The sequence below is a fragment of the Primulina eburnea genome, chromosome 3 (genome assembly GCF_022965805.1).
Source record: "Primulina eburnea isolate SZY01 chromosome 3, ASM2296580v1, whole genome shotgun sequence".
Lineage (NCBI taxonomy): Eukaryota > Viridiplantae > Streptophyta > Magnoliopsida > Lamiales > Gesneriaceae > Primulina > Primulina eburnea.
In genome coordinates, this window is record NC_133103.1 from 51671580 (window position 1) to 51699133 (window position 27554).

The 27554-nt window shown below is 35.3% G+C and overlaps 2 protein-coding genes across 4 annotated transcripts; one reads left to right on the forward strand and one right to left on the reverse strand.

Annotated features, from left to right (window-relative positions):
- The first annotated feature begins 4534 nt into the window (after nt 1–4534).
- Nucleotides 4535–8325, forward strand: LOC140827868 (protein transport protein SEC23 G-like). Its single transcript, XM_073190783.1, has 2 exons — nt 4535–5415; nt 6388–8325. Exons 1-2 carry the CDS (start codon nt 4690–4692, stop codon nt 8041–8043), a joined length of 2382 nt encoding a protein of 793 aa, XP_073046884.1. The 5' UTR covers nt 4535–4689; the 3' UTR covers nt 8044–8325.
- A 584-nt stretch (nt 8326–8909) lies between these two features.
- On the reverse strand, nt 8910–25812 carry LOC140827870 (phosphatidate cytidylyltransferase 1-like). 3 transcript variants are annotated; one of them, XM_073190787.1, is made up of 12 exons: nt 25703–25812; nt 24822–25017; nt 24084–24337; nt 23792–23943; nt 23450–23591; nt 23067–23223; nt 10894–10941; nt 10709–10795; nt 10087–10215; nt 9906–9962; nt 9709–9792; nt 8910–9194 (listed from the first exon to the last, which is right to left on the reverse strand). In XM_073190787.1, exons 2-12 carry the CDS (start codon nt 24903–24905, stop codon nt 9102–9104), a joined length of 1287 nt encoding a protein of 428 aa, XP_073046888.1. In that variant the 5' UTR covers nt 24906–25017; nt 25703–25812; the 3' UTR covers nt 8910–9101. The 3 variants fall into 3 exon arrangements, with proteins under 3 accessions (XP_073046888.1, XP_073046889.1, XP_073046887.1); XM_073190788.1 differs by having other exon boundaries at nt 24822–24966; nt 25703–25786; XM_073190786.1 differs by lacking the exon at nt 25703–25812 and adding an exon at nt 25559–25652 and having other exon boundaries at nt 24822–25015.
- Nucleotides 25813–27554: the final 1742 nt, after the last annotated feature.

Here is a 27554-nt window from a genome sequence, read left to right on the forward strand (position 1 = left end):
ATAATCGTGATATTCATTATTTTTTAAACTTTTTTTTCTCATGTTATATTAATTTACAAATAAAGAAATGATACGTCGCTTTCAAATAAAAGTGTCCTCGAAACTTATGACAAATACTTTTTCAATTTTGTTTTTTTTTATATTTAAAAATACGTTTTGGGTACCTATCAAATATGAGTAAGTCTCTTGTGAGACGATCTCACGGATCTTTATCTGTGAGACGGATCAATCTTATCGATATTCACAATAAAAAGTAATACTCTTAGCGTAAAAAATAATATTTTTTTCATGGATGACCCAAATAAGATATTCATCTCACAAAATACGACCCGTGAGACCATCTCACACAAGTTTTTAACATCAAATATATATTGATATCAAAATTCTGTTGTATTTCTATATAAAAAAAAAATGTTTTCAAATTTTAAAACATATCTGTTAAAATAATAATCCATAATATACATATAAGGAAATTCAGTGGAACAATTTGTATCTTTCTTATATAAAATTATAGAGTCTCATATTAAAAGACAATAACTCGTAAAAATTTATACTCGATCTATATTTTTCAAATAGAATATATATCTTAAAAAATTAACTTATGAGACAATCTCACTTAAATTTTGCGATCTGTAAATTGTATGATGAGGATGAAAGAATATTTTGTGTTATCAAATTCAAATTTGAATTTAATACACATAAAATTTATGAATTAATATGGGGTCAGATGTTTCTTGGATTAAATCCGTGTGTATTCCCTCGTATAGCTATTATATGTTCAAAGGACCCAATGTTTGTCATAATTCCCACCAAGTCCATGTGTCTTGAGATATGCTCAAAGAAATTCTCTCGTGTTACCAATAAAAGTCAAATTTTCATTTAAGATGGGGATGTACATGGGAATGATATTTTTTGTTTTCTATTTATTTATTTATTTATTTATTCATTCAAGCTCTTCTATGCCATGCTCTATGTATATAATTTACGTCTCAATAATTACATTTTTTGCAATCTATGATTTTATGATCAATGAAGGTGTTTAAAAATAGGTGAATAGATACTTCACAAAATTTTATTATGTTAAACTTTGGGGATCAGAACTGTTATTGACTGTCAAGATCAAATTTGGAAAACTTCTGAGTGTAGTGAACAACTTATCGAATAATAGTGCAGAAATATTTTATTTCCAAAATGATTTCAATAAAAGACTTCAATAATTACAAGAATTATAATAATTCACTTTAACAAGACTTACCAGTTGTCTTGCTGAAACTCTTAGCATACAAATTTCACAACTTAGACAAATCTGCACAAAAAATTGTTTATTTAAGTTACAAACGCTCACACTTTAAATGATATAAGAATAAATACACGTGTGAGATAGAAAAATACATAAGATTCTTCAAATAGATCAGATAATACTTTATGCGTGTGCTTGAAAATGTATCAGTAGAGCTTGACTTTACTTGAAAATATAAGATAGATGAAAAATATTTCGTAGAGTGGTGTCCAAGTCTTCAATTGTCCTTTTATAGATAGATTGCAATGTTCGAATTTTAAAGATCATAATTACTTGTACTTGGACAATAACAAAAATAGTATACGGTGTCATGTGTTTTTTGTCTTTTACTCGATATAGAATACAATAATAAATGTGTGGAGTACTAATATGGAATGATTTTGGGTCACTCGTTAAAAAGTACTATTTATGCCAAAAGTATTATCTTTTATTGTAAATATGAGCAGGGTTGACCTGTTTCGCGAACTATGATTTGCTGATTATTGTGTTTGTCCAAATAAAGAAATATTCAAAGTTCAACCAACACCAAGATTTAGTAAGACCAAAAGATATAAAATCCAATTTCAACAAACTTTCTTAAAACTGAAACCAGTTGACCTGCATAACTTGTATGAGGTCTTTTGAAAACAATATTTTTTAAACAATACCGTAAATCAAACATCAAGTTTTGATCATTCTCTCAATTGTATAATTATTGTACCTGATAAAACATTTATATTTCTTGTATTAGATCCATGTTTGTCCCCAAAAAAAGTAATCATACTCAAAGGGTCCAATTTTGTTTGACTTATTTCCCATCAAGCCCATGTGTTTTGAGATATACTCAAAACAAATTCTTGTGTTCTATGTAAAATCACACCCCACATACCAATCTATTTCCCAACCCCCTCAATTTCCCATCACTGATTCAACTACAAGTTATATCCAACCGGCATTTACTACTATTCATCTATAGAATATTGTCTCAAATTATTATAGTAGGTAACCTATGGTTTTCATGAGTAAGAATGTATGTAAAAAAAAAAAATTCAATAAATTAGAGGGAGGGAATATATTGCTTAAATATTTTTTAAAATACTTGTATAAAAGTAAAAAAAAATATTTGAAGTGTTGATTAACTCTCTTGGTCTTTGTCAAATCCTCCTCGGAGCAGGTTTATATATATTTTGGCAAAAATTTGTGTGAAACGATCTCACGGGTCGTATTTGGTGAGATATGTCTCTTATTTGGGTCATCCGTGAAAAATTATTACTTTTTATACTACGAGAATTACTATTTATTGTGAATATCGGTAGGGTTGACTCGTCTCAAATATAAAGATTCGGGAGACCGTCTCACAAGAGACCTACTCATATAATTTTATCCTACAAAAGATATTGGTACATCGTATATCTAATGTCTATGCGTCAAACATGTATGCATATTTCATATACTGGTTATTTCTCATGTCGAACATATCGATGTTAGCAATTCTTTTTCAATAACCAAAAAGAAATTCTAAAGTTGTATATATTGAGAAGGTGGATCAAGTTGGAGATATTTAATTCGGGAAAATAAAATTTGACTTGCGAGATTTTTATGATTCCAATTACGAATATAACTGAAATGGTTAACAAAGATAGCAAATACTTTAAATTTTATAGAATCGCAAAATTAACAAATAAATATTTTATCCAGTATGACTTTAAAATTCTTACTATTTTTCGAATTTCGAGGCAACGATTTTGGTGGAGATTTCTCGATTTAGCTGAACAGACAGTGACAATCACACGAGTGGTGATGTCTTAATGGATTTACCTCTGAGTCTTAGGTTATGGGCCATCCATGTTGGCATTTTTTTGCTAATTGGTTGTACCTTTGGCCTATACCTAATAATAATAAAAAAACATATTTTCTTAAATAAGCGTAGCATAAATATTATAATCAATTTCAACCTTAAGTTAAATTCATTTACCAAAATTATCTTTTTATCATATCAGATTACAAAGATATCTCCTATCTTTTAATTTTTATTCACCATCAATTTATTCATCTCAAACTCTTTATTTTATTATCTCATCAATTCCGTACGTATAAAAGTGGCCGTGAAACACATCAATCTTATTTCTATAAATAAACAAGTATGAATTTCTTTTTTTTTCCACTTAATTTTTATGCAAAAAAATTTGATTTTATATTGATATTATTGTGTACGTACTGCGTAGATATATGAGTTATGGCAAACTCATTCGATTACCAATTTTGTTTATATCAAATCATTATAATATTGTCTAGAATTGATGGCTCTAATATATTATTTAATACAAAATAAATATTAAATCAACTCTTAAAAAGAAATAATAGATAATTAAACAAATGAATCATGAAAATGGAACATATATGTTCATAGAAAAATGGTATTTTAGTATTTTTAAATTTTATAAAACATAATGCAAATTATGTAATAAAGAAGGTCATTTTTGGAATTATGACTTTAAAACAAACTAGAATAAACAATTTCCCTAAAAATAATAACAAAATTTGTTTTTTTTTATACATAAAAACTCTCATCATCGGATAATTCATGAAAATATAATATTTTTATGGAAAAAAATATTGTTTTTATTATACGTCTCATAAATAAATATCTATTTTTTTTTAAAATGTAAAATTTTATTGTATAAATTTTAAGTTAACATTAAGGGGAAAACCAATATGAATTTAATTTATGTATGTAAAGTTAGTTCGTAAAATAGAATAAAAGAATGCAAAAATTTGTCAGTGACGGTATCATGAGTAGTATTTTGTGAGACAGATTTTTTATTTCGGTCATTCATGAAATTTTTTACTTTTTATACTAAGAGTATTATTTTTTATTGTGAATATCGGAAGGGTTGATCCGTCTCATAGATAAATATTCGTGAGATCGTCTCAAATTTAATGATTCGTTAAACCGTCTCACAAGAAATCTACTTAAAAAAAATGTAAAAAATTTAAATAAGATTAATTTTCTTTTTTGCAAATGAAATAGCAAATGGTGTCGTGCCTTGCAACGTCACTACTTCGCTTCCGGCATTGCCGGCTTCAACGGTAAGTTCGATGTTGGATGTGGAGGTAGTGCACACACTCAAAATCAATGGTTGAGATTCAATCTCATGGGGAAATTTTTTTTTAAAAAAAAAAAAATTGGGCAAGAAAAAATTCTGGCCCTTGGATGTACTCCTGCAGACAGTGGTAGGAAGGAATAATCCGGCTTCAACTTCAACTTCAGAACCCATAAATTAAACCCCTGTTAATCCCCAAATTAAAAAAAAAAAAAAAAAAAAAAACCCCTAATCCTGATCTGGATCAGGTGCGTAGGACAATCAAGACCCGATGAAATTCGCCTGATTACGCGACCTGGGTTGCCAATGGATTTCTCTGAACTGGAAGCAATCGAGGGTTTGCGTTGGTCATGGCATTCGTGGCCCGTTTCCAAGTCTGAGGTTGCGTCTCTGGTAGTCCCGCTATCAGTGATGTGCACACCATTAATGCCATTCAGCGAGCTTCCAATCCTCCCTTACGAACCCTTGAATTGCTCCCAATGCGCAGCCGTTTTGAACCCCTACTCTCGCGTCGACTACGTCTCCAGAATCTGGACCTGCGCTTTTTGCTACCGCAAAAACCCGTTCCCGAAATCGTATTCCCATATCCACGAAAACAATATTCCCGCGGAGCTTTTTCCCACTTACAGCACAGTGGAGTATCATTTCAGCAAAGGGGGTTCTGGCCCTGGTTTGGGTTTGTGTTCGAGTTCGGGACCAGTCCTGGGTAGGAGGGAAAATGGGCAGTTGGGTTTGAGGTCTAACAGCAGTTCTTTCTCGAGTGCAGCTCCGTACTCCGGCTCGGGTTTGGGTTCTGAGCGGGTGGGAAGTGTGGTTGGGCCAGCTTTTGTATTTGTTGTGGATGCTTGCACATCAGATGAGGAGTTAGGGGCGCTAAAAAGGGAGTTGTTGCATGTCATCTCACTATTACCAGAGAATGTTTCTGTAGGTTTGGTGGTTTTTGACTCGATGGTGAGGGTGTATGATTTGGGATTTGCAGATTGTTTGAAGGTCGTGGTTTTTCACGGTGAACGGGAGGTTTCATCTGAGAAGGTATATTGCATATAAAGATTGGGAATTTATAGTGATGATTTATATTTGATGGTAAAGGATGATGCTCATTTTCAATATACTGCTCCAAATGGTATGAATTTGACACGATCATACTGTTAGTGGAAGATGTTGACTTCTCCTGAGTGAACATAACGAACCTTTTTCAGTTGCCATGTAATGTTTGTTGATTCTTTGTATGCACGTCTTTTGTGAAAACTAACTGAATGTATCTACGTTGCCGGGGGAGCTTCTGAAAATGAAGATGGAATTTATTTTCATACGACTTTGTTGGCTTTGGTTAGTTTCTAAGGTGTCATGTATTATATGATATATATTGTGTGAGCAACTAAACACAAACTTGACCTTTTTAATCTGTTAATTGTACAATCAGAGGAATTTTTGTTCCTGTGTACAACAATGCTTGTTTTCATTGCTGCATCTGATTATTAAAAATAAGACGTCAATGTGTATAAATCAAGTGACTCTTAAAAGAACATGCATGGGATACTAGCAATTTTAGGCTTTGATAGATAGTCTACTCATACAACAGTACTCAACTTAATTGTGTTGACGCCTTTGCTCTATCTCGCCCTGTTCTTAATCCTGTTCTAAACCTCACTGGTATTCGTGCTTTTGCTTAGATGTAATCGTGCTAGTTATGGAGCAAAAATTTTTGCTTAACAAAGATTTGGAATTTTTTCTCTACATTTTCCCTTCTCTTGCATGAATGTTATTAGTCCGTAAAGTAATTACTTTAGTCCTGTTGTTTTTGGTGAATTGAACTTATAGATGGTAGTGAGAGTAGTATTCAATAAATTGTCCTCTCTTAGAGTAGTAGCTATGGAATCTGAGATCCAGTACAAAAGCTTCACTGTTCTGGTGGCTTTCTGTAATAGATTCTTGGTTGCTCAACGAAGTTAGTAGGAGTTTATTTTTATTGAATTATGCAAGTTTATTGCCTTTTTTTGACAGGTCAAATTGTTTCTGGGGCTTCATCACATGACACGGACTCTTGGAAAGCTATCGGCTGCGCAAAGTCGAGGGTTTTTATTGCCAATATCTGAATGTGAGTTCAACTTCACAACAGCAATTGAAGATTTGCATTCTTCAACCGAGGCCAGGCCAGGCCATCGGCCTGTACGGTCTATGGGGGTTGCTATATCGGTTGCTGTTGGTCTCTTAGAGGGGCTTCTGATAAACACTGGATCTCGTGTTATGGTCTTCACCTCAGGACCTGCAACAGTCGGCCCTGGAATCATTGTTAACTCAGATTTTTGTGATGCCATCAGAACTCACCGAGACCTCAATAATGGTTATGCTTCCTACTATAGAAAATCTACCAAATTTTACAAGAAAATGTCTCAGAGATTGTCTGATTCATCTATCATTCTTGATCTGTTCGCATGCTCTCTGGATCAGGTTGGAGCAGCTGAGTTAAAAATCCCAGTTGAAAGTTCTGGTGGTTTCATGATGTTAGGGGAGTCATTTGATTCGGAGCAATTTAGAAAGTGCTTGCGCCACCTCTTTACTCATGATGATGATGGAAATTTGAAGATGTTCTTTGATGCAACAATCGAGCTAGTAACAACCAATGATGTCAAGATTTGTGGAGCACTTGGCCCCTGTGTTTCCATGAGGAGGAAGAATAATTCCGTGAATGACAAAGAGATTGGCGAGGGTGGCACTTACATTTGGAAACTTGGTACCCTGACCAGCAAAACATGCATTGTTTTCTTATTCGAAGTTGCCAATGAACAGAATGTTCAGCCTAGTTCAGCATTTTTCTTACAGTTCATCACGCGTTATAGGTATAGTAACATGGGACTTCGGAAGAGGGTGACAACTGCTGCAAGAAGGTGGGTTGGTAAGAATTCGCCCGAAATTGCATCTGGGTTTGATCAAGAAGCAGCTGCTTCGGTTATGGCTAAACTAGCCATTCACCGAACAGAAAATAGTTTTGCTGAAGATGTTATCAGATGGCTTGACAAAATGCTGATACGTTTCTCAGCCAAGTTTGGGGATTATGTGCCGGAAGATCCATCCACCTTCCGTCTCTCAACCAACTTTTCCTTGTATCCTCAGTTTATGTATTACTTGAGAAGATCCCAATTTATCGACGTTTTTAACAGCACACCAGATGAGACGGCTTATTTTCGTCTCATGTTAAACCGTGAGGGTGTTGTAAATTCTCTTATCATGGTTCAACCAACTCTTTTCCAATATTCTTTCGATGGTCCCCCTATCCCTGTCATCCTGGACATATGCTCCATCTCCCCAGATGTAATTTTACTATTTGATTCCTTCTTCTACGTTGTCATTCACTATGGTTCCAAGATTGCACAATGGAGGAAGCTCCGTTACGATAGAGACCCGAGCCATGAAAGTTTCAAGAAACTGTTGGAAGCACCCGAGCTTGATGCCGAGCAATTGGTAACAGAAAGGATTCCTGTTCCAAAACTTGTTAAATGTGATCAACACAGTAGCCAGGCAAGATTTCTTCTTGCCAAATTGAATCCATCCGTTACTCAGAAATCGGAATATACAGATGGTACCGATATTATATTTACCGATGATGTAAGCTTGCAAGTATTTATCGAGCACTTACAAGCCTTGGCGGTACAAGGTTAATCGAGCATGATCACTGATGTGGGCTGTTTTATGGCATCCTTAAACGAGTATGAACATTAAAGTGAGCTGTTTTGGGGTCACAATGGAAGACTATTGGTATTATTATTATTTTCTGATTAAAACTGTAATGGTATCATTCAGTATAGGGAAAGGAGAAGAGGTTTAATGTACATATATGTATTCAGTGTTGTGATATTATGTATCAATCATTTCGGTGTTGCTTGGACTTTTTTGTGCTATCGAGAGTTTTGTTTGATATTGTTTTAACGCACTTTCCGTTTATGGCTAGTTGAAAATGAATTTATCTAACAGTTTCAAATATAATATTGAATCATTTTTCCATTATTAAAGTGATAATAATGAAAAGTAGAACAAAAAGTAATGACCTTGATATTTAATTTAAAATAAGTTGAAAACTTTTAAAAAGGAAAAGAAAATAAAAGGATAATATTTTTTTATTTTGAGATTAGATGATATTTGCCATAAATTTGTGTGGTATGAAAAATCAGGCATAAAACCCCTTCGTATCGGCTGAATGTATAATCAAAAACCTATGGGTCTCAAATATCATTGATTTTCTATAGAGGGTTTTTTGTTTTTTAACTTTTCAATTTTCAAAGCGTGCTAAATGTAATTCAGCTCAATTTTTGTTAAAAAAAAGGCATTTTGTAGCACCTCAGTTATGAAACAATGACATAAACTTCTTCCAAAACAGGAGAAACCTGAGTAAAATCCCATGTGATAGTGACTAACCCCAACCCATTAAATAAAAAAGGCAGAAATCACACTTTGAGTGGCAATGTAGTTTACCAAACCTTTATGAAGAGATCAACTTCAAGAAAATACAGTAAACAAAACTCAAAAGAGTATCTCAAAGAAAATAAACAGGCTTGGCAATACAAACTTAATCGGGGCAGGCAATATCCCATGAACAAAAAAGGGCAGGATACCCGCAGCTAAACATTACCGAAAGCTAGTAAAAAAGAAACACAAGACAGAAAATGTACATGAAATTCAGAGGCAAAACCTACATCGTTTACGGTATTACACAGGTCAGATTATAAAGATTCCCCAAACTTCCTCTCTAAAATGATCTGACCAAGTTTCGTGTACAAAACCCGTTGCTCTTCGAATGAGAGGTTCATCAGTATCTAGAAAGATCACACAATATCAATATACAAAGCCGACGTATTTGAATAAATATGACGACGCTCAAGTTGGGTTAGTTCAGGAGTTTAAATTGCAGAAATAAAAAATGCCACTAGTTTCAACTCAAATTTGGGTTTTGGTCCTGATAAGTTAGGTTATAATTTGTCTCAATTTTTTTCCTAAGACTGCTAACGTGACACCATAAAATGCTAATGCGGCACCGGGAAATATCGACGTGTCCAAGCCACTTCAGCACTCTCCAAAAAAAAGACCAAAAGCCAAAATATAACTTAACTTACATGACGAAAACAAAATTTCAATACTTACATGACCAAAACACCAACTAGACAAATTTAAATTACCATTTTGTCTATTACCCCCCTATAGGCAACCAGAGAAAACAGTAGGAACAATGAATGCTTCCAATAAAAAGTAAAGGATACCAGAACTTTTAAGGAGTGGGGAAATTGTTATTCAAACTTTAAGGAGTCTCCATGAAATTGACACTTTTATTACCTGGTCCATAATCATCTCGATCGATAGGCTTTGAGGACCAATAAAGGACTGGTGATAGATATATGAAAAAACAGCCATAACCATCTGCATGGAAGAGAAAAGTTATCAAAACAATGGTATAGACATCTTGGTTGCACACAAGAATGAAAGACATGTGCATATCCCTGTATCAAAATCTCGTATTTTCTCAAACTCACCTGGCAATCCATTCTATCAGTGATCCCACCATGTCCAGGAATGCTATCGCCAAAATCCTGCAATAGCAGAAAATGTTGAGAAATTCATGGCAAGACTATAAATAATATGCATAACTTGACAAATGGCATCGCTTAAACTAGAGATCTCAAGCTTGGACTAGTGGAGGAAATTATACAAAACCTTGATCTTGAAAGCTCTTTTAAAACCACTGGCAAAAAAGCCTCCAAAAGGCGCTATAATTGATGCGAATAGTCCAAGACACAGTGCATGCCATTGCACAGGAAAAACAGGAATCTCCTTCCAAAGAAACTGCAAAATAATAATGATAATAAAGAAAGAAAGAAAGAAACCGAATCGGCATTGCAGCACATAAGTAGTTATCTCAAAATCTGAAATACGTTGGCTAGAGTGCAAAAAAGATGCAGAGAAGGGTAAAATAGCTGAAATATTCAAGCACAGCGACAGCAGAATTCGACACAAACATCTCTTGCCAAATTTTAATTTTTGACAAAGATGACACGACATAACTTTCTCATCTCCGTATTAAACATACATAGAGCTTTTAGACCAACATATGGTTTTTTTCCCATAAAATGACAATTTGACACCATCTAAATGCTTTTCCATTGGAACAATGCATAGACAAAACTCGATTTGTCGCATCTGTAAAGAAAGGCAGAAACGTAGGTATGCGATTTCGAGGCTAAAACTAAACTTTCAAGAAAGAACCTTTTCTGTGATTATTGAATTGTTTTGGAGAAAAGATCGATGTATAAAAAGATAGAGCAGCTAAATCAATTACCCATTTAGGAAACCACTCTGGTACATTGAAGTATTCGGGAGTGAAGAGGGGACCAGGATCACAATTAAGCCAACCGGTAGATAAATCCTGCTTACATATTACAAAGTCAGAAAAACCTTCATGTTTCTCGAAACATATGTATAAAATTTGAAAGCAGAGAAGACTGAGTATTATCCAGTAATTACCTTCCTTGGGCATGCTAACCACTTAAAGCGAGCAAATACATTGGCAAGCTACAAAATGAGTTGAATAAATTCATCAGAACAAACTTTAAATTGGATTAGGGGACCAGAACTCTAGATTAATCTTGTTACCATCTAGTGTTTTTCTTTATCCATGTCATGTTTTTGTTCAATGACAAGGGCAATAAAAATTAAATACTAAAACATACGACAACTCTGGTCAGATATTGGCTATTGTTTCAATTTTATATCAAACACATGGATAAAATATGTACAGAAATGGAAATAAAATCAATTATTTGCACATAATTATTAGGAAATATTTTATACCTTATATATTGAGTTATTTTAGGATAGCTAACATTCTGTAACTAAAGTTAGTCCAGCTAGTCGTGTATATAATGAGACACCTTGTAACATAATTGACAAGAAAAAAGTATTATTGTTTACACAGCTAATACAATGTTTTTATGTGTTCTTATTTCTTTGATATGGTCTGTCTACCTGGTATCAGAGCCGTAAAGCTTTGATAACACCATTAGGGGCCTGGTGAAGAAACAATCCCTCATTGGGGTTAAAACCAATGCTTTGTGTATCTTGTGAAGAGGCGATCACACATGGGCATCAAATTCGAAGCACCTGCAGGCCTGAGAAGACGCGAAAATGCCTGGTTCAAAGGAAGAAAAGGGCTCAAATTTTTCTAGCTAGGTTACGGGACTAAAAATACAAGAGATGTATGCAGTAAACCCTAATGAGCTTGAAAACTTATCGGTCCATCTTACCATTCATAAATTGAATGGTAAAATTTTTCTAGAATGGGTCCAGTCGATAAAATTAGTTACTGATGGTAAAGGCAGCTGACTTATTTGACGGGAGAGACAAAAGAACCACATTAAACATATCCAAAGTGGAATTCATAGAAGTTAGAGAATTCCATGGTGATTGTGTGGTTAATAAACTCCATGGAACCGCCGATCGGGAAAACCTACCTATTTCTGTCGACTGCGAAAGACATCCGGAAGCTGTGAGGGAACGTACTTAGATTTAGAGAATTCCTACCAGATTCTTGAGCTTAAAACCAGGCTGTGGAATTCAAAACAAAGGGAAAAAAGTGTAATTGATTACTTACTACAAGGAGATGAGAACACTATGGCAAGAGTTAGATTTGTGTTATGAAGATACTTGGGAATACAAGAATGCCAACGTAAAATACCAGAAGCGCATGGAGAATGATCGAGTATAAGTTTTTCTTCCTGGATTAAATCGAGAAGTTTCAAGGTATGGTGTTCAGGAATTTCTTTAAGCTTGATGCCAAAGTTGCTGAATACGAATAATTGTTGCGGGAAGAATCATACAAAAAGAGAACTGTTATGGGGTCTTATTATCAGGAGGTAAAAGATGTGGTATTGACAGAAATTCAATCATCTGGTTTTTGTACAGTTCCCCTACTAAAGAAGAAGCCGACATAACTTGAAAAGAAGAACAACTCCCAACTCCCCAAAGATATGCAGTATACATTTGATGTGTCAAAGACCGAGTAAGTTTTCGATTTCTTGGTAAAAGAAAAATCCATCACCTTTCCACCTGATCACATGATGCCACCCAAAGAAGAGCCAAAAGGTCGAGAATATTGTAAGTATCACAACTCCTACAATCATGCTTGTGAGGCCCGGGGCCGAAGAGGGCGGGGGGTGATCGCCGGTGCCATGAGGTGGCACGGACAATGAGCGGCTCCTGGCAGGCTTCTAGGTGGAGGGAACATGAATGAACCAATCGTACATCGGAAGGAGAGGAATTCCGAGACTGTTCAATGTAATGGACTGTACAGTTGAAGAGGGATTAAAAGATTTGATTTGTACTACTCATATCACGAAGGTGAATCTTCTTTTCGGTAGCTCATCACATAAGAACTCCAAAGTTAAGCGTGCTTGACTTGGAGCAATTTTGGGATGGGTGACCTCCTGGGAAGTTTCCTAGGGTGCGTGTGAGTGAGAACATAAGCACGCTGGAAAGATTCGTCTTGATACAGTGAGGACAGTCGTCGAATCTGGGGCGTTACAAGTGGTATCAGAGCCAACCTCTCCGAGTACGGTGTGGTTCGAGGACGAACCAAGCGGAAGCTGGTGGGCATGTGAGACCCGGGGCCGAAGAGGGCGGGGGGGTGATCGCCGGTGCCATGAGGTGGCAGGGACAATGAGCGGCTCCTGGCAGGATTCTAGGTGGAGGGAACATGAATGAACCGTTCGTACACCGGAAGGAGAGGGATTCCGAGACTGTTCAATGTAATGGACTGTACAGTTGAAGAGGGATTAAAAGATTTGATTTGTACTACTCATATCACGAAGGTGCATCTTCTTTTCGGTAGCTCATCACATAAGAACTCCAAAGTTAAGCGTGCTTGACTTGGAGCAATTTTGGGATGGGTGACCTCCTGGGAAGTTTCCTAGGGTGCGTGTGAGTGAGGAAATAAGCACGCTGGAAAGACTCGTCTTGATACAGTGAGGACAGTCGTCGAATCTGGGGCGTTACAATGCTACTAAATCTTGTTGGGCATTCAAAACATTTTTCAGGACAAAATTAACAAGGGAATCATGAAATTCCTTAACAAACAAGAGTCTATGACGGTGGATGATGATCCTTTTCCCCCAGTAGTTTTGGTTAATGTGAATGTGATAGATTTGAGGGACCTTCTCAATGAAAAAAGAAGCCGATATTTTGCAGTGAAAGACCGAATAATCAAGAAATGCTGGATCCCAAAAGGTCAATTGTTTGAAGCTCATGGAATTCATAGTGCTGATCGAGTAAGAACAGTTCAGCAGCATTTCCCAAGAAGCTTTGGTGAATCCGCGGCCTCTAGGCCGAGGAACCAACATCTATTCGAGAAACCAGTGCTTGAGAATCAATGGTTTAGATGGGAGTCATCTCGCAATAAGCACCAGGGATACTCGAACAGGAGAAACGTGTACGGAGTCAAACCACGAAAGATAGAAATCAGGAAGAAGTCACTCTATCATGATAAAAGTCGCCGTGTGAATCAAGCTTCAGTGAGAAAGACCGTAGAGGTCAGGGAAGTTCGACCCAGATTTGTACGTCCTGTCAGAAAAGAATTCACCGACGAATAGAGAGTGGCCCAACACAGAAAACTCCCTAGGCCATCAACTCGAACCCAGAAAAGAAGGCTATTGAGGGAAATAGCCGCTGCAAAAAAGGAAGAAATTTCTAAGGTGGACAATGAACTCATACGTGATATGCCCGTCATCGAATCACAAGCAAGAAGTAGGTCAAAGTTTGGTAGGTCTGCCACTGAAGATAAATTGGTAGACGAAGACGATGATTTGCTGATTGATGATGATGTTCGTGGCAGAATTCTGGGGAGGACGCCTCTGTTGTCGCTTAGTAAAGTCTTTGCAGAAGTAAGGAGAGAAAAGAGCAGCCGTAGGGTAATGTTAAGCAACAGGTCTTTGTCTGCAACAGAAGTGTCGGCCTTGGTGTCCAAAAATACTAGCAGGTTTCCTAGCAACTAGAAGCTTCGACTAGAACACAAAGGAGAGGGAATCAGGTGCGAATACTGTGGCAAACCAAACCATACAAAGGAAACTTGTTGGGCTTTGCATGGTAAACCACCAAACTGGAAGCCAAAATTTCTCCAGCCAAAGGGCGTTGAGTCAAGAGCCAACCAATCTGGAATCGAGGATGAAGTTGCTGCCACCGCAGGGACACCTTCTTTCAGTGAGGAAAAACTAGACCAACTGTATAAACTTTTCCAATCTACACAGTTTTCTAAATCCACCTCAGCGCCACCCTTTACTTCCCTAGCTCAACAAGGTAATATGTTTAAGCATATAGCCTTTTGTACATCCACTTTATTTGAGGATCCATTGATTATAGATTCCGGTGCTACTGACCACATGACAAGTTCATCTAGGTTGCTTTTCTCTTACACCCCATGTGCTGGAAACTAAAAAATACGAATAGCCGATGGCTCTTTATCCCCAATAACTGAAAAAGGGTCGATTATTATTTCTAAAATCTTGAATCTTCACAACGTTCCCCATGTCCCGAATTTGTCTTGTAATTTATTGTCGATTAGTTGTTGACTCAAGAACTTAATTGTTGTTCTAAATTTTCTCAAAATTCATGGGAATTTCAGGATACGACTTGGAGATGATGATTGGCAGTGCTGGGGAGAATGGGGGGACTTACTACTTTGAGAAGTCCTACTCACATGGACAAGCACAACAATCTAGCATGGAACCAAGTTCAAGTACTGATGGACATCCAAACATGCCATAGTTGAAACGGTAGAATATTGGACTATCATTAACTTATCAAGATTGACAGGATCTTGTTTGTATTATCTTTTACATTTGAAATTTTAGGATTAGATTTATTGGTATCGAGTTATCCCTTAGATTTAGGAATTTAGTTAACTTAGGAGTCCATAAATTCATTGTATCTAACCATTATTTTTTGCAGCAATAATAAAAGTGAAGCATTTTCTTTCTCTGCCATTCTCTCAAACTACATGGTATCAGAGCCACCGAGAAGGGCAAAATAGGACATGGCTTCACCATCCGTTTCTTCCACTTCCGAGGCCACACCGATCGCATCAACAGTGGCCCCAACCTCTTCCCTTCCCATAACGAAACACATATCACACGGAGAAAACTTCCTGAAATGGTCACAATCCGTCCTTATGCTCATTCGAAGAAAAGCGAAAGAAGAGTTCATTTCTAGCGCAGGGATATGCCCTGCTGCAACAGATCCGAAATTTAAGGTGTGGAATTCAGAGAATAATATGATTATGTCGTGGCTAATCAACTCGATGACGACAGAAATTGGTGCAAACTTTCTGGTATACCGAACTGCGAGGGAGATATGGGATGCGGCTCACGACACCTATTCTTCCAAAGACAACACATCTGAACTATTGGGCATTGAAAGCAACCTTCATGACTGATAAGCCCAAATCTTATAGAGATTTTTAGGGATTTTATTTGTGTTTATCTAGGCTTTTTATCCCTAATTATATGCTTAATTGAATTAATAATTGTAGATTTAAATAAAAGAGGAACAATGATTAAATTTGGAAATAAAATAAATTTACAAGACTCCAAAGAAAGAAAATACCAAAGGAAAAGAAATAAAATATTCTTATATTTTATTATCTTGATATTATTGAAGTTTTGATAAAGATTGAGTCTCATATTTGAAAATAAAATCTACAATCTTATTTACAAGGGTTAAGCTTGACATGGGCTTAGAAGGAAAGAAAGAAGGAGGCCCATTGAGCAAGGATAAAAGGAGAGGAGGCTGCGACGTGAAAAAGGAGGCGCACAAAAGAGAAAATATCAGCGCGGAAGAGAGAGGCAGAGGAGAGAAGCGTACAGAAAAGGAGGCAGAGGAGAGAGAAAGAAAGAGAACAGAATACCACACGGAAGAAGAACACCAGGGAGAAGGAAGAGAGAGGAGAGAAGCGTGCAGAAGAGAGAGACAGAGAAGGAAGGAGAGGGAACGGAAGTGCAGAACAAAGGAATAGCAGAACAACGCGGAAGAAGGAAAAGAAGGGAGGAAGAAGGAAGGCAAAACCAGCGAGGAATTCCTCACACACACTACAAATCACTGAGAATTCCTTCCACTCATTCTTTATTTTGTTTTCTTCTATGAACTTAAATATGTGTTCTCACTTTTCTTTTGAATTCATGGAATAATTTTCTTTAGGCTAAGACCACAATAGGACCAAACAATACTTTATTTGATATTTGTTTTATTTTCATTATATTATTTTTCTTGATTTTAATTATTGATTGATGTTAGTTTAATATTTCTTGTTAATAGCCTGATCAACTATTTACATGTATGTTGATTAATCACGACTCGGAAGATGATTGATTAAATATAGCAACAAAGACGTCATCAACACATGGTTAAACTGACTAGAAATAGTATTCGGTTTCAGTGTGCGGTTTTAGGTGAAAACTGAAATTCCACGAAGATTTAATGCATTTAAATCTAATTAAATTCAATTAGAAATAATTGGACTGTTAGACTTAAATAGGTTTATTAACTCGAGGAATCGTTTAATAAATAAAATTGGGGATTTCACCGTGATTGTCAAGAATTATAGAATTAATTGAATTTTAACATGTGTCAACATAGTAGAGTTTGGTACCGTTGTGTGTCTTAGTTATTTATTTGAATTTGAATCCCTCCTTGATATTTGAATCCCTCGTTTTTAATTGCAATTATTTTATTTAAAGTTTAGATTAATAATCCACGTATCATCTTTTTATTTATTTTGTCTAGCTTAAGTTAAGTGATAAAAATTCTAGTAATTAAATATTAGTCTCTGTGGGATCGATACTTGGACTCATCGTCCATTTACTATAACTTGACCTAGTCCGCTTGCTAGATTTGTTCCCAACCGAAATACTCGGTCAAGTTTTTGGCGCCGTTGCCGGGGACTAATTTATTTAATATTGGAATAAATTGCTTTATTGAGACTAGACATTTTTTTTCCCAAAAAAAAAAACATCATTTTTTTTTCTAATTTATTTGTTTTATTGCGAGGTACTTCAAGATGGATCATCGAAGAGTGTTCACGAATTTTGCCCAAAAATACTCGGAACCATTCTATTCTGCTTGGGGGAAATTCAATGATCTGGCAAACAATTTTCGGTTTCATGATTTTTCAAACTACACTCTTATTCAAATTTTCTATTTTGGTTTGGACGAGGCAACAAGAAGTTGGGTAAATTATGGGGCTTTGGCAACTGGTAGTCACTTATTTAATAGGGAATACAACAGTGCGATGCACTTGTTAAATGATATGGCAGATTTCGACTACCACTGGCATTGTGATCCTTCACTGCAGGGTTGGAGTCACCAATATCCTCCACAATTTTGCCCCGATTTTGCAAACCAACCATTTGAGCAACAAAAAGAGCGTAGTGCACATTTAGATGAAATCATAGCCCAGTGGAAGAAGATGGTCAACTCTTTGTGTTTCATCGATGAACAGATTGAGCTTCTAATGCAACCAGTGTCCGAAATCAACCAAGAGGCAGAAGTGAAGCTGGAGGAAGAAGAATTCTTCGAGGAATCCATACACAAAGATGAGGCAGAAGTGAAGTGGGAGGAATTCCTATGCAAAGATGAGGCAGAAGTGAAGCTGGAGGAAGAAGAATTCTTCGAGGAATCCATACGCAAAGATGAGGCAGAAGTGAAGTTGGAGGATTTAGAAGAACACAAGTCGAAGGATTTGAACTCATATATGGTCTTAACATATATTCCACCAGCAGATTCTTTATTTCCATCAACGCAAACTCAAGAATATTACATCCTTTACGAGCTTTATCATGGATTGGATTGTTCTTCCCCTAATAATCAATTTTTGCCAAGTGTTGTTGGAGCGACGAGCTTACAATGTCAATATCATGCCAAGCTTGAGGGCACACATAATCAAGACCCATATGTAATATCGTATGATACTTACTATGGGCGGAAGCCGCTATTTGAAGGCTGCTTCTCCATTATCTAGCTATAGACAATCAATTTAGCGCTTGCTGGGAGGCAACCCAGTGAATTATTTTATTTTATTTCGTTTTATTTTATTTTATTATTAATTTTTTTTTTTACTTTTTCAGTCTGTTAGTTTAATTCTCTGTGATTTTGGTGTGTGTAGGGAATATTGGAATGAAGTAAGATGCCTTAGACTTTGGAAAAGCTAAACTGTTGAAATAAAAGATTTCCAGCACTGAGGAATTCTACCATCCCCATGTAGCACTCCATGGAATTTAAAGCAACACTGTCTGGGAAGTGCTCTCTTACTATTCTACATCCAACTTTTATATTCTTTTTGAATAGCATGACACTGAGGACAGTGTAAATCTAAGTGTGGGGGGGAATTTGTATTTGGTTTCACAACACTTAGCATGTGCTTAAATGTTTAATCCTCGAGCATGAAATTTTTTTTCTTTGGTTACTCTTTGAGAAACCGCACTTGTGATTACATGACACACTAATTGATTTTCTAGATTTTTGATCACTCGAGAGATTGAATCACACCTATAATTGATTGAGATGAGCTGTAGTTGTAGCCGAAGGATTTGAGCACAAACTAGTTTTGTATCATATTTTGAGACATAATCTATGCACTTTAGGTCATACTTATATGAATTAATCGTGAATTGGTAAAAGGTGAGCTCATGAAAAAAAAAAAAAAGAAAAAATCGAAAAAAAAAGAGAAAGAAAAGAAACAATCTAGAACTTGTCTGATTATCTTTCGAGGCGAAAATACGGAGGAGAATGACTTAGGGATGATTTAGGCGATTTTTGGACCGTTTGAGCCTTTCGAGCCTACCAAATGCATCATTCATACCCCTAGTATCCCCTTTTGAGCCTAATAAATCGAATGGAGTGTGTCAAAGACATACAATTAGCCCCCATTCGTATTCTTTCAAAATCCCACATCAACTACCCAATTTAGCATATACACTATTCCTCTACCTTAATTTTGAGAGAAATAAACCCCTTTAGCTCTTTAAAATTTTTAATAACTCCCATGTGTTGATATTTGATAAGAAAAAGTTGGAGGAGTTTGAAAAAAATCATGAATAAAGTGAAGGGGATTGATGAAAAAAATATATGTAATGAAAAAAGAAAAGATGGAGGAATGTTGTATGATGTGATGATTGAAAAACCTAAAACAGAATGTCGTTGATGATTGAACAAATATGAAGGAAGAGAAAAAAATATAGGGGAATATGAATGAAAGTACAAGGAAGATGAAAAAGTTAGTTGGAGGAATGATGAAATTCAATGAGGAGGAAGATAAGAGATGAAGGAATGCGCTGAAAGAATAATTGTTTATTTTCTCTCATTTTGAATCTCCCAACCTTTATTGTAGCCGTGAGCCGTGGCATTACATTATAAGCTTAAAAGACCTATTGACCGGGTCATATTCCTCCAACATTTAGTGGAGAAAGATATGAAATACAAGCTTATGGAGAGTTTCTTTGAAAAAAAAATCCAGAAAATATGAGCATTCCTTGAACTAAAACACCTTTGAGGAATATGAGTTTTGACTTCCACACTACACACGTCTCATTATCTTGATATTTTCTAGTGAATGCTTGAGTTTTAAAGTTGCAACGAAAGTGAATTTTATGATTTTCGACGTGTGATCTTTTGATTGAGTGTGACGGAATTTGGTAGGTTGAAAAGTGTTGATTGTGTCATTTGTTGTGGTGAATCATTGAGTATTCCTTCATAATATTTTTATTCTCTGATTTGTTCGAGGACGAACAAAGGCTAAGTGTGGGGGGATTGATAAGCCCAAATCTTATAGAGATTTTTAGGGATTTTATTTGTGTTTATCTAGGCTTTTTATCCCTAATTATATGCTTAATTGAATTAATAATTGTAGATTTAAATAAAAGAGGAACAATGATTAAATTTGGAAATAAAATAAATTTACAAGACTCCAAAGAAAGAAAATACCAAAGGAAAAGAAATAAAATATTCTTATATTTTATTATCTTGATATTATTGAAGTTTTGATAAAGATTGAGTCTCATATTTGAAAATAAAATCTACAATCTTATTTACAAGGGTTAAGCTTGACATGGGCTTAGAAGGAAAGAAAGAAGGAGGCCCATTGAGCAAGGATAAAAGGAGAGGAGGCTGCGACGTGAAAAAGGAGGCGCACAAAAGAGAAAATATCAGCGCGGAAGAGAGAGGCAGAGGAGAGAAGCGTACAGAAAAGGAGGCAGAGGAGAGAGAAAGAAAGAGAACAGAATACCACACGGAAGAAGAACACCAGGGAGAAGGAAGAGAGAAGAGAGAAGCGTGCAGAAGAGAGAGACAGAGAAGGAAGGAGAGGGAACGGAAGTGCAGAACAAAGGAATAGCAGAACAACGCGGAAGAAGGAAAAGAAGGGAGGAAGAAGGAAGGCAAAACCAGCGAGGAATTCCTCACACACACTACAAATCACTGAGAATTCCTTCCACTCATTCTTTATTTTGTTTTCTTCTATGAACTTAAATATGTGTTCTCACTTTTCTTTTGAATTCATGGAATAATTTTCTTTAGGCTAAGACCACAATAGGACCAAACAATACTTTATTTGATATTTGTTTTATTTTCATTATATTATTTTTCTTGATTTTAATTATTGATTGATGTTAGTTTAATATTTCTTGTTAATAGCCTGATCAACTATTTACATGTATGTTGATTAATCACGACTCGGAAGATGATTGATTAAATATAGCAACAAAGACGTCATCAACACATGGTTAAACTGACTAGAAATAGTATTCGGTTTCAGTGTACGGTTTTAGGTGAAAACTGAAATTCCACGAAGATTTAATGCATTTAAATCTAATTAAATTCAATTAGAAATAATTGGACTGTTAGACTTAAATAGGTTTATTAACTCGAGGAATCGTTTAATAAATAAAATTGGGGATTTCACCGTGATTGTCAAGAATTATATAATTAATTGAATTTTAACATGTGTCAACATAGTAGAGTTTGGTACCGTTGTGTGTCTTAGTTATTTATTTGAATTTGAATCCCTCCTTGATATTTGAATCCCTCGTTTTTAATTGCAATTATTTTATTTAAAGTTTAGATTAATAATCCACGTATCATCTTTTTATTTATTTTGTCTAGCTTAAGTTAAGTGATAAAAATTCTAGTAATTAAATATTAGTCTCTGTGGGATCGATACTTGGACTCATCGTCCATTTACTATAACTTGACCTAGTCCGCTTGCTAGATTTGTTCCCAACCGAAATACTCGGTCAATGACCTCCGACAGGGAGATTCCTCTGTCACGGCTAATTTCAATGCCCTTATTCGACATTGGGAGCAACTCGACCTCTTTGAAGTCGACAAGTGGAAATGCCCAGACGATGAAAAATGTTATCGGGCCATAGTTGAACAAAATCGAGTCTTCAAATTCTTACTGGGCCTTCATAGCACACTTGATGATGTGTGTGGTCGTATATTGGGGACCAAACCACTACATTCTCTCTGTGCAGTGTTCTCGGAAGTGCGCCATGAAGAAAGTCGCAGAAAAGTCATGCTAGGGTCTCAACAACCTATTTCTACCACAAACGCTTCAGCTCTTACTGTGGATAGGCCTTCGTTTCCGCATAATGATCACTCAGGTGCTGCACAGTCTTCACAGCCCTTTAACAACAGCGGGAAATTCAAACAGGGACACTCATGGTGTGAAAAATGCCGAAAACCCAACCACACAGTGGATACTTGTTCGAAAATCCATGGGAAACGCGATCAGAATTGAACACGATCAGAATTTTACTATCTGCAGTTGTGAATCTAGATTGGCCGTTGCACCAGTTGGATGCAAAAAAATGCTTTTCTCAATGGAGAATTGGAAGAGGAAGTGTATATGGATGCTCCCCCTGACTTTGAAGATCAATTTGGAGAAAGAATATGCAAGCTAAAAAAAGTCCCACTATGGACTAAAACAATCGCCGCGACCATGCTTTGAAAAATTCTCCAGATCAGTCAAGAAACATGGCCGTACCTCAGGACAGTCAGATCACATAATGTTTGTGAAGCATATTAGTGGTGGAAAGTTGGCGATTCAAATCGCGTACGTAGATGACAATCTTAACAGGAAGTGATGACATTGAAATAACGAGACTAAAGAAATGTCTTGCGTTAATATTGCAAATAATCCAGTCTAGCAAGATAGAACTAAACATATTGAAAATTTGAAATTGACCGGCATTTCATCAAGGAAAAGTTGGAAAGTGGTGTAATATGTGGCCATTTGTTCCTACTGATCAGCATATTGCAAATGGCTTAACTAAAGGTCACTTTCGACCTAAGTTTGAAGATTTCACGAGCAAGTTGGGCATGCTGAATATCTTTTCACCAACTTAAGGGAGATTGTAGCGTAATGGAAATAAAACCAATTATTTGTACAGAATTATTAGGAAATATTTTATACCTTATGTGTTGAGTTATTTTAGGATAGCTAATATTCTGTCACTAGAGTTAGTCCCGCTAGTCGTGTGTATAATGAGGTACTTTGTAACATAATTGACAAGAAAAAAGCGTTACTTTTTACACAACTAACACAATGTTTTTTTATGCGTTCATATTTCTTTGATATGGTCTGTCTACAGAATGCATACCAAAAATGCAGAGATGACCGTAGTAACAGATGCTCCAATGAAGCCTTCCCATGTTTTCTTCGGCGATAGCTTGATTAAAGGAGTTCTCCCAAAGAAAAACCCGAAAAAGTAAGCGGCAATATCATTGATGACAATAAGTGAAGCTGGAAGAAGGAACCTACAAAGTCATCAATCTATAGTTATTACTGCTTAAAAAAGAATCGAGCAGAAAACAGATGCATAGCCAGTAAGTTGAAAAACAACTGACCCACCATGAAAAAGAGATTAATCAAGATTTGATAAAAAAAATTCCAATAATTTTATGTAAGAAGATGGTATTATAACAGCAACGACTATGCATCGCAACTATATTTAATCAAATGAGAATTTTGATCTTGTTTTACCAGAAAATTCCTTCGAATATATTAGCCACAGTAAACGATGACTGTGCAAACACCACCATCAAAATCATGTGTGTCCATGCATATTGGCCAAATTGATACTTGTACATCTTTTTCTTCAACGTAAGTATGAACCACATAAAACCTGAATACAAATGACAAAACAAGAAGAAATATCATCTAAACAGTTAACTATTCCATAAAACCACATGAATTATAAGTATGCAGTATGCCTTTCTGACTGAAACAACAGAACAAGCTCAAAATAGAGTTGACCACAACAACTCCACAGAACCAGTACGAATTATTGCAAGACAAAAGTACAATATAACAGATAGTACCGACCTAAAATGTAGAAGAAATAGCAGGTAACCATGTGATACTTGATAAATCTACTAACAATCTTATAGAGGAATTTGTCTGTCGTCACGGTGTTCACAAGTCTCTGATTGAGAAATCTACCATAAACAAATAACATTGCGGTGAAGAAAATTTGCCTGAAAAACAAAGTACAGATTGTTACACACAGAAATTGCATTATTGGCTTGGGATAATTTTCCAGCCAATTGCGTAATGTTAATAGAACTGCAGATAATTTAAAACTACACAGAGGCGGATAAGAATCTGTTCCACTAACCAGTTTAAGAGTCTGAAGCCCGGAAGGCTTTTATCCTCACGTGTTCTCCTAAGCAAATTGAACAGCTCTTTTGCCATAAAAATTTGGATAACAACGATCATGGCCCATATGTATAGATGACCCATATAGATTATTAAAGCAAACCCTCCAATCATCCAAACAGATGAATATATCCGTATTAACATGGATTTATACTTGCTACGATCATTAACGAGCAAATGACCGCCATTTGCTGCGTCAACTCCAGGAGGGCTCTAAGGATTCATAAGTGAAACATAAATTAAATCAGAACACTGACAAGCATGTATACAATCAAGAAGTAAAAATGTAAAATAATTCAAATCTTATTAGATCAACTAAGTAAGAGAAAAGAAACAACACCAAACAAAGAGTTCACTTCCAAATATTATTAGCCGAAGGAGGGTAGGCAGGGGTGGCCAAAATTCACCCATTTGCTAATATATTTTTATGTATCATAAGTTCGCAAAAATGTATTATTTTAACCACCACCCCCACCCCCCACCCCCCCCCCCCCCCAAAAAAAAATAAATAAATAAATAAATTTTGAGTTTGATTTCCCCATTACGCAAAACTTGTAGCTTCGAGCATTAAAAATGTCCTAACAGAGTTGGTAATTGGTCAGTCTTTTCAACATTCTCTTTCGAGGCAGAACTTTCACTTAAAATTTAGAAATGTGGGAACTGTCATGAAAGAAATTAACTCCAAAAGATAACTAACCTCATTTGAACCTTTGCGTCTTCTTAACCTCGCAATGGACCCACTGGTTGTTAATGGGCTGCCAGAACCACCATCCTTTTGCATGCTTCTCTTTGACTCACACCACACAAAAGATATATGGCTGAAATATATGAGCACCAATAAGCTACAAGAAGATCCAAAGGCAAACAACGGAAAGTTTAGCTCCACTTGAACTCTGTTCAGTTGGAATAAACAAAAACAAAGTTGCATAAGCTGCCAAACATAACCTTTAAATCTAATGTTCCACTAGCTAGGCTAAATAAAACAACAAAAAATGAAAGTCAATTACAAATGTAAGTGTTTCTCGATTTTAACTCAGATTTTCCTTGTCAATAATCTTTCCTTTTATTCATAACTTCTTAACAAATTCAAGTTCTACTCCTCTGATTGACAATAAAATTAAATTCGATACACTTGCATAACACATCAACAACAAAGCCTAAAATTCCAAATATAAAAACAACTTGGTTCCATAGTTTTCTCAGCTCCAAAAACTATAAAAGTCAGCATTTTTCATCAAGACGCATACATAAAAATAGTAAAAGCAGCAGAATCGAGAAAATCTGAATTGCTTGAGCGCAATTAATAATTACAAATTTACAACATAAAAGGTCGCATCTTTACTTGAAAAAAGAAAACAAGAAACTCAAACCAAAACCCGTATAAAAATAGAATAGATACATCGATTTGTAAACTCTTTAGCTAAACAATCACACGCCGAAAATAGGCTTTCATGTTGCATTATTATTATCTTAGTACATAAACAGATAGTTCAATCAAAATCCCTCAACCCAACAATAGCTTGGTACGTATAAGATCAATGAAATATCAGAACAAGAAAAGGGAATATAGATACAAACTTTTGCTATGTTTGCGTTTGAAGAGAGGCTCTAAAGTCTCAACGAAGTACTTTGTTTGGAGGAATGATTCGAGGCGTCAGTTTGTGGTGCTCCATTATACTTGAGTTCCTTCAATTTTATTAATTACGAAAAGGTCCGTTTTTGCCACATGGAATTGTGATTATAAAGAAAATCCTGTAAAATATTCAAAAACCCTTTTTTTTTTAATTTTTATACTAAATATATTCCATTAAATTACTATGTTTTAACTAAGTAATATAGATTGTAGTATAAATAAATGAGTAGTGTAAAATGATATTTTTGACATATAAATTAATATTTTTCATGAAACAGATCTCATCATAATCGAGTAGGAGATACGTCTCACAAAATTGATACATGAGAATTTAGGGGTGGGCAATTGGATCGGGTGCATTTTTTCAGGTAAATCGGATAATTCTTCGGGTTCGATTCTAAAATGTTTACCCGAACAACGCGAATTATTTATTTCTAAAAAAATATAGACTTGGTCTTGAATGACACATAAAGACATCATATTTATTTTTTTAATCATAATTGACTTTGCAAGCCTATTAAACATAGATAACAAATGTCTTATGCCTCCCCACCAACTATATCCGAATTGAAGCACTGATCAAATATACAAAATCTACAAAGATAAATGCAGTTTAAATAGGGATTCAAACGAAGCGGGGTCGGAGAAGTATATATACTTTTATAATTAGTCTGTTTGAGGCCTCGATTTATATATTTTTTCGGAAAATTATTTTTTAATTATTACTGCTTATTTTAAATAGTTTGAAATATAGATTTTTCTTGTTTAATTTGGTGTGGAAATTAGACATTATTATTTTGATAAACCTATTTTTTCTTGATAGATTTTTTTTTGCAGCCACAAAATGAGAAAAACTAAGTTTTTTTTTAAAAAAAAAAAATGGTTGAACCTAAACCTGATACTATCAGGTACTCGAATACTTGGTTAGTTACGAGAGTCGAGTGAAATTCGGGTAGTAAAAACACTATCCGAAAAAACCAGATACCCGACTTTCTAACAATGATCAAATTTTTCTTCATTATCCCATGTTATATCGTATTCTATTCATTTCTACCACAAATATTTGTCAAATTTCATGACCTATTCTATTCATTTCTACCACAAATCAGGGTACAATATATTGTTTCAATAATTAATGTAATATTTTCAATTACACTAAGGAATCGTTTGGTATGTGAAATGAGATAATTAAATGATTAATTATTTGCTTGATATGTGGTTGATAAGGAATGATGCGTAATATTGTGTGGTTAATTATTTCATGTGTGGTAGAATTTTTATTAGTGAGATGAATTTTGTTTTAACCAAAATATCGTGGAGTGCTCAATCAAATTCCCACAAAGCACAAAAAATACCATACAATCAAATTCCAACAATCGAATTTTCACACCACAAAGCACCTTATTCTTTCCACAAAGCACATAAAATATCTTTTTCCAAGCGTTCCTCCCAAAATGTCTTCCACGCCAAATCCAATTTCTTCTTTTACAGTGATTCCAAGGAAAGGAAGCCTGAAAACACCAAGCACTAATCAACGACAACTTGTAATTATGATTGTCTATGAGTATTTTCACATATGTAAATACTTTGAAAAAAATTTGTTTTGAAGTTTTACACAGAGCACACAACTACTTAGATCTGAAGATATGTTGCAATATGTGGCAGAAGGCTGATTGTTGTAAGTAATTTTATTGTTTAAATATTCTGATTTAATTTTTTTGTACAGAGATGAAATCATAGATCGTTTGGAAGTTGTCGTGCAAACACAATTGAAGAAAACATCGGAACTTAGTAATC

Bases quoted from the DNA above. Each gene is read 5' to 3' on its own strand.
- LOC140827870 (XM_073190786.1), bottom strand. The intron at 10,796-10,893 runs GTAATTACTGGA...ATATGTAAGCAG, and splicing joins GGTTAGCATGCCCAAGGAAG to GATTTATCTACCGGTTGGCT. The intron at 9,195-9,708 runs GTAATAAAAGTG...TGATCTTTCTAG, and splicing joins TCGAGATGATTATGGACCAG to ATACTGATGAACCTCTCATT.
- LOC140827868 (XM_073190783.1), top strand. From the start codon at position 4,690: ATGGATTTCTCTGAACTGGAAGCAATCGAGGGTTTGCGTTGGTCATGG. The intron at 5,416-6,387 runs GTATATTGCATA...TTTTTTTGACAG, and splicing joins GGGAGGTTTCATCTGAGAAG to GTCAAATTGTTTCTGGGGCT.